Raw genomic sequence first — 13,118 nt, forward strand, 5'->3', positions numbered from 1 at the left:
AGGTGTGAGACCGGAAGCCAGTTAGGGTTAGTACGGATGGGAGTAAGAGGTAAGCGGGACTTGGTGTGAGATAGAATATTGGCAGCAGAGTTTTGGATAAGCTGAAGTTTACAGAGTGTGGAGGATAGGAGGCCAATCAAAAGAGCATGGGAATAGGTGAGTGTGGAGTTGACAGAAGCATGGGTAAGAGTTTCAGCAAATGGGCTGAGGTGAGTAATGTTAGACATGGAAGTAGGGTTAGACGTTGAATTACAGTATGCAGACGACGCTTGCGTCTGCGCTCACTCGGAGGTCGAACTCCAAACCATCGTCAACACCTTCACCGAAGCGGACAAGAGCATGGGCCTTACACTAAACATCCGTAAGACAAAGGTCCTCTACCAACCTGCCCCCGCCACACAGTACTGCCCCCCGATTATCAAAATCCATGACAAGGTCTTGGACAACGTGGACCACTTTCCATACCTCGGGAGCCTACTGTCAACAAGGGCAAACGTCGACGACGAAGTCCAACACCGCCTTCAGTGTGCCAGTGCAGCCTTCGGTCGCCTGAGGAAGAGAGTGTTTGAAGACCAGGAACTCAAACCCAGCACTAAGCTCATGGTCTACAGAGCAGCAGTGATACCCGCCCTGCTGTATGCCTCAGAGACATGGACCATGTACAGCAGGCACCTCAAAGCACTGGAGAGGTACCACCAATGCTGCCTCCGCAAGATCCTGCAAATCCATTGGCAGGATAGGCGCACCAACGTCCGTGTTCTTGCTCAGGCCAACATCCCCAGCATCGAAGCTTTGACCACGCTCGATCAGCTCCGATGGATAGGTCACATTGTCCGCATGCCCGATACGAGACTCATCAAAGAGTGCTCTGAGTTTGGGTAAGTGTGAGAGTTCTTTAATTGTTATTTCTCTTTAAATCATTCTTGATAAGATTACTTAAGCAGTTTAAGTAAAGGGGAAAAGTTAAATATTTGGGATTCTGTTGGTTTAAGAAGAGTAAAACAAGGTTACACTGCAGTAGGAGTAAATTGGCACAGCAGGCAGTGGAAACCAGTTTTCTAACCAATCAGCAGGGGTGACTCATTTGGCTGTAAACAAACAAACAGTATAAAAAGACCAGTCCTAGTGCGAGCAAGCACTGAGTGCGAGTCATCAAAGAGTGCTCTGAGTTTGGGTAAGTGGGGTGTTAGGTGCTCTTTTCAAACTTTAACTCTGTGGGTTAGAGTTAATAAGGCCTTTCTGGTGCAGAGTGACTGTTGGTAAACCATTTAACTGGTGTAACTAGAGGGATTGATTTAATTTAAATCCAATTAATTAAAGGGGATACTAGCATCTAAAATCAGGCAGAGGGTGTCCATAACTAACAATAAAAAATTTAATTAATTACATAGAATGGAGCAGGTGATGTGTTACTGTTGCGAGATGTGGGAGCCGGTGAACCCCATTGAGGCTCACGGTGATTACGTCTGTGACAAGTGTCTGCTGCTACAGGAACTCCAGCTCCGTGTTGATGAGCTGGAGTCTGAGCTTCAGACACTGCGACACATCAGGGAGGGGGAGAAGTACCTGGACTCTGTGTATCAGGAGGTGGTCACACCTATGAAGTTAATTAATTCAGATGTGGCCCATGGTCAGGGACAGGACGGTGTGACTACGAGTGAGGCAGGTACGGGGATCCAGGAGGTAGAGCTGGAGGAGCCGCAGCCCTTGCTCTTGTCCAACAGGTTCGAGGTTCTTACTCACTGTGGGGACGGGAGCAGGGACTGCAGGGAGGATGAGCAACCTGGCCACAGCACCGTGGAATGGGGGGCCATTCAAGAGGGGGGAGTAAATAGAAATGTTGTAGTGGTAGGGGATAGTATTATTAGGGGGATAGATAGAGTTCTCTGCAGCCGAGAGCGAGAGTCCCGAAGGCTGTGTTGCCTACCCGATGCCAGGGTTAAGGACATCTCCTCTGGGCTGGAAAGAAACTTGCAGTGGGAGGGGGTGGATCCAGTTGTCGTGGTCCATGTTGGTACAAACGACGTAGATAGGACTAGGAAGCCGGTTCTGTTAAAGGAGTATGAGCAGCTAGGGGTCAAATTAAAAAGCAGAACCACAAGGGTAATAATCTCTGGATTATTACCTGAGCCACGAGCGAATTTGGCTAGGACAAATAAAATTAGAGAGTTAAATGCGTGGCTCAAAGACTGGTGTAGGAGAAATGGGTTTTGCTTCCTGGGACACTGGCACCAGTACTGGGGCAGGAGGGAGCTGTTCCGTTGGGACGGGCTTCACTTGGCCAGTGCTGGGACTAGAGTTCTGGCGGATCATATAACTAGGTCTGTAGAGAGGGCTTTAAACTAACTAGTGGGGGGGAGGTTCCTCGAGAGCAAATAATAAAAATGACAACAGAGAAGGTCATAGACTTAGGTAGCAGTGGGGAAATTAAAAACCAGAGCGCGTCAGGAAGGGGCAGAAGGTATGGAGTAAAAGGTAAAGTAATAAAAAGGGCAAAAGCAGGAACTAAGTGTCACAAAACATATTTGAAAGTTCTCTATCTGAATGCACGTAGCATTCGTAACAAAATAGACGAGTTAATGGCACAAATAACTACATATGGGTATGATCTTGTGGCCATTACAGAAACATGGCTGCAGGGTGACAATGCCTGGGAATTAAACATACCAGGTTATTTAATGATCAGGAAGGACAGGCAGGAAGGAAGGGGAGGTGGGGTGGCTATGTTAATAAAGGAAGGAATCACTGTAATACAGAGAAATGATATTGGGTCAAAAGATCAGGATAATGAAACAGTTTGGGTGGAGGTAAGGAATAATAAGGGGAAAAAAACACTAGTGGGCGTAGTCTATAGGCCTCCGAACAGTTGCAACTCTGTTGGACGGAGTATCAATCAGGAAATAGTTGAGGCTTGTAATAAGGGAACATCTATAATTATGGGGGATTTTAACTATCATATTAATTGGACAAATCAAATTGGGCAGGGCTGCCTTGAGGATGAGTTCATTGAGTGTATTAGGGATGGGTTTCTTGAGCAGTATGTAACTGAACCGACCAGGGGGCAAGCAACTTTAGACCAGGTCCTCTGTAACGAGACAGGATTAATTAAAAATGTCCTAGTAAAGGATCCCCTTGGAATGAGTGACCATAACATGGTTGAATTCCATATTCAATTAGAGGGTGAGAAGGTTGGATCTCAAACAAGCGTGCTAAGCTTGAATAAAGGAGACTATGAAGGTATGAGAGCGGAATTGAGTAGAGTGGATTGGGAAAATAGATTAAAGGGTAAGACGATACACGATCAGTGGTGTACATTTAAGGAGTTATTTTACAACTTCCAAGAAAAATATATTCCACTGAGAAGAAAAGGGTGTAAAAGAAAAGACAGCCATCCGTGGCTAAGTAAAGAAATTAAGGATAGTATTCGACTAAAAACAAGGGCATATAAGGTAGCCAAATCTAGTGGGAGGATAGAGGATTGGGAAAACTTTAAAAGACAGCAAAAAATAACAAAAAGATTGATTAAGAAAGGGAAGATAGATTATGAAAGTAAATTAGCAAAAAATATAAAAACAGATATTAAGAGTTTTTATAGTTATATAAAAAGAAAAAGGGTGGCTAAAGTAAATGTTGGTCTCTTAGAGGATGGGACTGGGAAATTAATGGTGGGAAATATGGAGGTGGCAAAAACACTGAATGAATATTTTGTATCAGTCTTTACAGTAAAGGACACTAAGAATATCCCAACACTGGACAAACAGGGGGCTATAGGGGGGGAGGAGCTAAACACAATCAAAATCACTAAGGAAGTGGTACTCGGTAAATAATGGGACTCAAGGCGGATAAATCACCTGGACCTGATGGCTTACATCCTAGGGTCTTGAGTGAAGTGGTGGTAGGGATTGTGGATGCATTGGTAATAATTTTCCAAAACTCCCTGGACTCAGCAAAGGTCCCGGCAGACTGGAAAACTTCTAATGTAACACCCTTATTTAAAAAGGGCAGTAGACAGAAGGCTGGAAACTATAGACCGGTTAGCCTAACATCTGTGGTAGGTAAAATTTTGGAGTCCATTATTAAGGAGACAGTAACAGGACATTTGGATAATCATAATTTAATAGGACAAAGTCAGCATGGTTTTATGAAGGGGAAGTCATGTTTGACAAATTTGCTGGAGTTCTTTGAGGAAGTAACATATAGGGTGGATAAAGGGGAACCAGTGGACGTAGTGTATTTAGACTTCCAAAAGGCATTTGACAAGGTGCCACATAAAAGATTATTGCTTAAGATAAAAAAATCACGGGATTGGGGGTAATATTCTGGCATGGCTAGAGGATTGGCTATCTAACAGAAGGCAGAGAGTTGGGATAAATGGTTCATTCTCAGACTGGCAATCAGTAACTAGTGGTGTTCCGCAGGGGTCAGTGCTGGGTCCCCAACTCTTTACAATCTATATTAACGATTTGGAGGAGGGGACCGAGTGTAACATATCAAAGTTTGCAGATGATACTAAGATGGGAGGGAAAGTAGTGAGTGAGGAGGACATAAAAAACCTGCAAGGGGACATAGACAGGCTAAGTAAGTGGGCAGAGATTTGGCAGATGGAATACAACACTGGAAAGTGTGAGGTTATGCACTTTGGCAGGAAAAATCATAGAGCAAGTTATTATCTTAATGGCAAGAAACTGGAAAGTACTGAAGTACAAAGGGATCTGGGGGTCCTGGTGCATGAAACTCAAAAGGTTAGTATACAGGTGCAGCAAGTGATTAAGAAGGCCAATGGAATATTGGCTTTCATTGCTAGGGGGATAGAATATAAAAATAGGGAGGTATTGCTTCAGTTGTACAAGGTATTGGTGAGACCGCACCTGGAATACTGCATACAGTTTTGGTGTCCATACTTAAGGAAAGACATACTTGCTCTCGAGTCAGTACAAGGAAGGTTCACTCGGTTAATCCCAGGGATGAGGGGATGGACATATGAGGAGAGGTTGAGTAGATTGGGACTCTACTCATTGGAGTTCAGAAGAATGAGAGGTGATCTTATTGAAACATATAAGATTGTGAAGGGGTTGGATCGGGTGGATGCGGGGAGGATGTTCCCGATGATGGGTGAAACTAGAACTATGGGGCATAGTCTTAGAATAAGGGGCTGCTCTTTCAAAACTGAGATGAGGAGGAACTACTTCACTCAGAGGGTGGTAGGTCCATGGAATATGCTGCCCCAAAAAGCTGTAGAAGCTACATCATTACATAAATTTAAAACAGAAATAGACAGTTTCCTAGAAGTAAAGGGAATTAAGGGTTACGGGGAGCGGGCAGGAATTTGGACATGAGTCCAGGTTCGGATCAGACATGGCCCTGTGGGCAGCGGAGCGGGCCCAGGGGCCGTGTAGCCTGATCCTGCTCCTATTTCGTGCATCTAATTCTGTTAGATTCAGGAGATGGTCTGTGATAGTAGATTGGCGGTTAGGATCAGATCAGCCATGATCTTATTGAATGGCGGAGCAGGCTCGAGGGGCCGATTGGCCTACTCCTGCTCCTATTTCTTATGTTCTTATGACTCCCAAAACAAGCGATCTACTCGGAGCTCCGACACGGCAAGAGAGCCCCAGCTGGGCAGAGGAAACGCTTCAAGGACACCCTCAAAGCCTCCTTGAAAAAGTGTAACATCCCCACCGACACCTGGGAATCCCTGGCCCAAGAACGCACAAAGTGGAGGAGAAGCATCCGGGAAGGCGCCGAACACCTCGAGTCTCTTCACCGGGAGCAAGCGGAAGCTAAACACAGGGAGCACCTGGAGCGCACGTCAACCCAAGCACCCCACCCACCCGCCACTTCAACCACCGTCTGCCCCACCTGTGACAGAGACTGTAGGTCCCGCATTGGACTAATCAGTCACCTGCAAACTCATTTTTAATGTGGAAGCAAGTCATCCTCGGTTCTGAGGGACTGCCTAAGAAGAAGAGGAAGTAGGCAGTCTTTATGATGGGGAGGGTAGGTCGTTCAGGGTTGAATAGGACATAGAGATTGTGAACAGTTTGGTTCAACCTGAGACGGTGGCTGGAATCAGTGGAAAAGGGCAGAGTTTGTGATGGGAGGCGGGGAGGGTGAAGACGATGGCTTCAGTCTTCCCAATGTTTAACTTGATTTAATTGTGGCTCATATAGGATTGGATGTCAGAAAATCAATCTGACAGTACAGGCAATGGAGGAATTGAGAGTGACAGTGGAGAGATAATAGCTGAAACTGCCTTAATTAAAGTCACAAATGACATCCTCTTGTCACTGTGACCGTAGTACACTATCCCTCTTTGTCCTTCATGACAGTGCTGCAGTCAGTTGGTGAGTCAGTTGCCACCCTTGGGTCTCTGTTTCTGCTCCAGTTGCTGCTCACTCCTTTCTCCACATTGCTATTATGTCCTAAATCCTGTCAATTCCCCAAACTGCCTTGCTGCATCAGCCAATCTTATTGTGACTCAGATTCAGCTTCCCCTCTTGGCCACCTTGCTCATTAGCCAGTCCCTCCCACAGCCCAGCCCAGCCCTGATTATTTAGCTGGCTGTCTCACTTGATTAACCAGCTTGCTGCCATATCCTAGTCCTAAATTCATTTGTATGTTGATTTGTATAACATAGCTGTGGAACTTAAACACTGACATGGACCAGTTGGGCCGAATGGCCTGTTTCTGTGCTGTGCATTCTATGTAACTGCATGAAAAATTGCAGGGATGGATTAAGTGTAGTTGTACTATATTGGTATCATAATTTTGCACTCAGGTTTTGTATTAGATTATCTACCTTAAATTTGTTCTGACACTCAATTTATGGAGATGGTTTTGTCTGGATTAATGGGGGTACATTACAGTGTATTCATACTCATCTAGTTTAATGTCTTTCATTTTCGTATGTACAAAATTATAAATGATTTGATCTTTATTTTGTTCGCTAGGAAACTATGCTGGATGATGGCCATCATGTTGCTGTTGCACTTGGCAAACCAGGCACAGTCGGCAAATACCCTGTACAGGTAATGATAGCTACTTAATATTACATAGTATTTACAGCACAGAAACTGGCCATTCGGCCAACAAGTCTGTGTTGGCTAATATTGTCTCTTTAAACGTACTAAAGAACTGAAGAAAAAAGTAGTTGCATTTATATGATTTTAAGTAGCAGAAGCATCAAAGTTAATAAACATCAAAACATCTCAGAAGTTACCTGTGGACTTTTTGTAAGAGTTCCTGTAGAATGAGTCAGTCTTGGCATCTGACAGTGAAAGAGGTGATGCTGAACACTCTACTCCTGTTTATTTTGTATAGATGTTACTGGAACAAAGAAAAAAAAGTAGATGAATCATGAACAAGTTACAGAAAGTTTAGCTCTTCCTAGATATGTATTGCTACTTAACAAGCAGCTGTGAACTCTGAACTTTGGTTAATTTTTGAGGCTCCTATGCCTTCTGCTTTTCCAGGTGCTGATTTATATCCTGGAGTTTTACTGGGAGTGGGCATGGGTAAGACCTATTATTAAAGGATGCAGAACAGATACAAAAAAACAAGGAGGAAGAAATCTAATAAAGGAGTTTTATTTTGCTACGTTAAAATTATAACAAGGGGAGCTCTTTCTAAGGTGCTCTTGATACTGACTAGAAATGTTAGGAAAGGTGTATCTACACTGGTAACTTTTCAGTCAAGTGAAGCAGTGCAGGGTGAGGCATGAGTCAGTGGTCAATGAGGAAATTAAATGAAGAAGCAGAAAATATTGACCCTAATGGAAAAACACTTTTCTCCTCAATACCTTTGTATCTGCAAATTTGATTTGTGACAGTAAAACTGAAATTCCTGACTTAATCAGAGCTATTTTTTGTTTTAATAGTCTGTTGTGTAATATTGAGATGTGTACAATAAAGCTGCAAAATTGTTAGCAATGTCAGGGCTGCGTCTGGCAATGCCGCAAGTGCACCCATGCTAGCAGTGGAGAGTGCTGGCCTTGATGAAAATTATGAGGCGTCCTGACACCACTAATTGTAGTAGACTGCCCGCACCTAGAGATGGGTGCTGGGAAGTAGAAATTTTAGCATGCTGCTTAAAGTAGAGTGCCTCTTTTTGTATTTGCAGATTTTTTTTGTGGGTGCTGCAATGTGGTCAAGTAACAAAGGGAATCACCCATTTTTTTAAGAAAATGCATTGGAGTTGCTCATGCAGAAGGTGCAGCAAAAAGGAGTGAACCTCTTTGGAGCAGAAGGCCGCCCTCCTGTGAAACCAGGAGTGCAGGCTACATGGTTGGCAATAGCTACAGTAGATGGAAATGTACAGAATGTTGTTTCTGGATACATTCTGTGATCTTTCATTCATCTGCAATCCTTGTGCAGAAGCCAGATCTGGGTATCACAGATACCTGCTGCACCAACGTTCTAGGTTGCAAATCTGTTTTCTCCAATTCCTCCTCCTCCTTTGCTACTGCTGCAATGTGAGCCTTTTTCATCCTGCAACCTCATGGCTGCACTTTCTACAGTGAGATTATGCAATATGCAGGAAACAGTGATTATTTTGGACACTGCAGGGCTAAAGAGAAGCACACCACCTAAGCAGTCCAAATAGCTGAAGCTTTGCTTAAGCATGCTGATAATATACTTCATTGTATTTACATTCTGCTGCTCTTGGTGTTTCTCAGTGGGGTCATCGACCAAGGTTGCACAGAATAGCTCTAGTCAACCAGCAGTCATCCATCATGGGTACCATAGGTTGCCACATGATAAAGGTACCATGGGTGCTTCCTGGATAATGGGCATAGACTTGCATTATGATGTTTCGATAATCAGACAACCTGTGCATTACTGGAAGCCCTTTGTGTACATGTAGACCATAGGTTTGGTGTGAGGAGCTTTGTATGTCATCTTCTATGCCCTGTACTCTTCACAATTCTGCCACCCAGTGAAAATTGTGCCTGTCTAACTTATGCCTCTTTTTCACAGGGAAAGTGATGAAAGTATTGCCACCACCAAACAGCACATGTCATTTGTTTGATATATATATGGACTGCATACTGGCTGATCAAAAAGGTGTTCCTACGGTGGCTTGAAAAATCCAGTGGCATAGAAGCTTAATACTGTAGTAACCAAATTATTTGTACTGCATGAAAGTCCAACATGAATTTTAATGTGGGATTCCATTAATGTAATTCATACTTTGCAAGGAAGCTGAGGGCTGGCAACACAACTTCCCTTTCCTCACTTTTTTTCATCCATGAACAGCTATGCAGTGACTCAGGTGCACAACTGAAACCCAATCTATGCTCACCACGCAAGGTCTTATGTTGCATGTGAAGGCTTACACTTCAGGGGCTAAAGTGTTTTATTTGTAAACAAGTGTAAAATACTACATTACATAATTTGCAAAGTATTACAAGACTTTTTTCACAAAACTGTTCTGTACCTACCTTTAATGTAAATACTCTTACTTCTTTAGGTACAAGAGAATATTATTCAGGAACCATCCCAGTTCGCCCTTTTGACCTTTCAGGATCTAATCTCATCAGCCATCTCTATGGCACCAGAAGATCCTATGTACTGGAAGAACTTTCACGGCAAACAAGAAAAACCAAGTCGACAACATAAGATGCCTGTATGACATTATTACTGCAAGGAGCAGAACTGTCGAGTGAAACTTGGGTACCTTAATCACAGAGCTTGGACAACTGATGGAAACATGACACACAATAAATCAATTCTTTCCATTTCCTCAGAGCGAGAGAGAGCTTCTCTTAAGCATTGTACAGAATGATTGATGCGCACTTTGGGTTTTGTCTGGGTCGTTGGTTTTGGATTGGCGATTAATGATGATGAGTGTGACAGTGTTATATTGATGGCTTTATTTTTTTTTTAAACTGTGCTTTTGCAGTCCAAATAAAAAAAGGTCTGGATGACAACTGAATGAATACAAAGGACTAAACTATTGTTTCTTATGATACATGAAGAAATCCATCAGTGTTGTGAAATGCTAATAAAGTAGACAAGATTTTAGGATATTTTCTGAGAAGAGTATTTTAACTCTAGATTAGCCATGTCCCATAGCAAATTTCTCTGAATTTTGGACTGGGGAAGGGTTAGCTGCAGTAAACACTTTGTAAGATTTCATTTCGTATGAGAAATCCAGACAAGCAATCGGTCACCTTGCATAGGCAACCTTTCTGGCAGAACTAACAATGTGATTTCTTCTTTATTCTTGGTATTTGCCATATCCTACAGAAGTAGACCTGGACCATCTGGCATTAACAGGGAAGGGGCAAGATGGGTGCTGTCCCTTCAAATACAAACAGAAAATGTTGGAAACACTCAGCAGGCTGGCCTGCTGAGTGTTTCCAACATTTTCTGTTTGTGTTTCAGATTTCCAGCATCTGCAGTATTTTGCCTTTTGTATTAGCTGTCCCTTCAAATTATTTTAATGTGCATAGGCTCCTTCTGTCATGGAATAAGGGGTGCACACTGACTGATGAGCCTCAATTTGTTTTTCATTGTGGCAGAGAACACTCATCACTTGTGCCTCAAAGGCTCAATTTTTAAAAAATATTTTAAAAAATTAGCTAATTATCAGGCTTCAATCATTGCGCAGCTGGGTGTTCATTGTTTCAAATGGCACCGATCTCATATATCATCTCTACAGGCTGTGGTTTCTTGCAGAATCTGCCTGGGGATTTTGGCCTGTACCCACTGGGACCAATTCTTGGGCATTAAGTCTATCCCAAAATGCAAGGCTCAAGGATGTCTCGGAGAAGCTGCAGAAAATTTTGGAAAGGGAGGGTGAACAGCCAGTTGTTGTGGTGCATATAGGCACCAATGATATAGGTAAAGAACGGGATGAGGTCCTAAAAGCTGAATATAGGGAGATAGGAGGTAAATTAAAAAATAGGACCTCAAAGGTAGTAATCTCAGGATTGCTACCAGTGCCACGTGCTAGTCAGAGTAGAAATAGAAGGATACTTCAAATGAATACATGACTAGAGGAATGGTGCAAGGGGGAGGGATTCAAATTCCTGGGACATTGGAACCGGTTCTGGGGGAGGTGGGACCAGTACAAACCGGATGGTCTGCACCTGGGCAGGACCGGGACCGATGTCCTTCGGGGAGTGTTTGCTAGTGCTGTGGGGGAGGGTTTAAACTAAAATGGCAGGGGGTTGGGAACCTGAGCAGGGAGACAAAGGAAAGGGAAACAAGGATAGAAGCAAAAGACAGGAAGGAGAATAACAAAGGTGGCAATCGGAGAAATAAAGGGTGTAAAACAAACATGGCCACAGTAAATAATAATTCTAAAAGGTCTAAGAGCGTTAAAAAAAAAAAGCCTGAAGGCTTTGTGTCTTAATGCAAGGAGCATTCGTAATAAGGTGGATGAATTAGCAGCGCAAATAGAGGTAAATGAATATGATATGATTGGAATTACGGAAACATGGCTCCAGGGGGACCAAGGCTGGGAACTCAACATCCAGGGGTATTCAATATTCAGGAAAGATAGGCAAAAAGGAAAAGGAGGTGGGGTAGCATTGCTGGTTAAAGAGGGGATTAACACAATTGTAAGGAAAGATATTAGCTCTGATGATGTGGAATCTGTATGGGTAGAACTGAGAAATACCAAAGGGCAGAAAACATTAGTGGGAGTGGTGTATAGACCCCCAAACAGTAATGCAGAGGTAGGGGATGGCATTAAAAGGGAAATTAGAGAAGCGTGCAATAAGGGCACAGCAGTCATCATGGGTGACTTTAATCTACATATAGATCGGGCTAACCAAATTAATAACAATACTGTGGAGGAGGAATTCCTGGAGTGTATACGGGATGGTTTCCTGGACCAATATGCCGAGGAACCAACTAGGGATCAGGCCATCTTCGACTGGGTATTATGCAATGAGAAAGGATTAATTAGCAATCTTGTTGTGCGAGGCCCCTTGGGTCAGAGCGATCATAATATGATCAATTTCTTCATTAAGATGGAGAGGGAAGTAGTTGACTCAGAGACTAAGGTCCTGAATTTAAATAAAGGGAACTATGATGGTATGAGACGCGAGTTGGGTAGGATTGATTGGGTAATGTCACTCAAAGGTTGACAGTGGATAGGCAATGGCAAACATTCAAAGATCACATGGATGAACTACAGAATTTGTTTATCCCAGTTTGGCATAAAAATAAATCAAAAAAGGTGACTCAACCGTGGCTAACAAGGGAAATTAGGGATAACATAAGATCCAAAAAAAGCAGCAAACCTGAGGATTGGGAGCAGTTTAGGATTCAGCAAAGGAGGACAAGGATTAATTAAGAGGGGGAAAATAGATTATGAAAGTAAGCTTGCAGGGAACATAAAAACTGACTGAAAGCTTTTATAGATATGTGAAGAGAAAAAGATTGGTGAAGTCAAGCATAGGTCCTTTGCAGTCAGAATCAGGGGAATTTATAATGGGGAACAAAGAAATGGCAGACCAATTAAATACATATTTTGGTTCTGTCTTCACACAGGAGGACACAAATAACCTCCCAGAGATGTCGGGGAACATAGGGACTAATGAGGGGGAGGAACTGAAAGAAATCAGTATTTGTAGGGAAATGGTGTTGGGGAAGTTGACGGGATTGAAGGCTGATAAATCCCCAGGGCCTGATAATCTACATCCTAGGGTACTTAAGGAAGTGGCCCTGGAGATAGTAGATGCATTGCTGGTCATCTTCCAGAACTCAATAGAGTCTGGAACAGTACCCATGGATTGGAGGGTAGCTAATGTTACCCCACTATTCAAAAAAGGTGGTAGAGAAAAAGCGGGGAATTATAGACCGGTAAGCCTGACATCGGTAGTGGGGGAAATGCTAGAGTCCATTATAAAAGATGTAATAACAGAGCACTTGGAAAGCAGTGACAGAATTGGACAAAGTCAACATGGATTTACAAAAGGTAAATCGTGCTTGACTAATCTACTGGAATTTTTTGAGGATGTAACTGGTAAAATAGATAAGGGAGAACCAGTGGATGTGGTGTATTTGGACTTTCAGAAGGCTTTCGATAAGGTCCTGCATCAGAGATTAGCTTGTAAAATTAAGGCACATGGGATTGGAGGCAAGGTATTGACTTGGACAGAGAAC

General features: G+C 43.1%; 1 protein-coding gene across 1 annotated transcript in view; it reads left to right on the forward strand.

Annotated features, from left to right (window-relative positions):
- LOC147111812 (L-aminoadipate-semialdehyde dehydrogenase-phosphopantetheinyl transferase-like) overlaps positions 1–10,027 on the forward strand; it is a 34,308-nt gene extending 24,281 nt beyond the window's left edge. Inside the window, exons 2-3 of the mRNA XM_085999071.1 lie at positions 6,951–7,028; positions 9,469–10,027. Of these exons, the coding sequence (XP_085855197.1) occupies positions 6,951–7,028; positions 9,469–9,630 (240 nt within the window). The 3' untranslated portion in view covers positions 9,631–10,027. The remainder of the gene's footprint in view (positions 1–6,950; positions 7,029–9,468) is intronic.
- Positions 10,028–13,118: the final 3,091 nt, after the last annotated feature.

The sequence above is a fragment of the Somniosus microcephalus genome, chromosome 10 (genome assembly GCF_052327205.1).
Source record: "Somniosus microcephalus isolate GS21.2 chromosome 10, FLI_Smic_1.0, whole genome shotgun sequence".
NCBI classification, from domain to species: domain Eukaryota; kingdom Metazoa; phylum Chordata; class Chondrichthyes; order Squaliformes; family Somniosidae; genus Somniosus; species Somniosus microcephalus.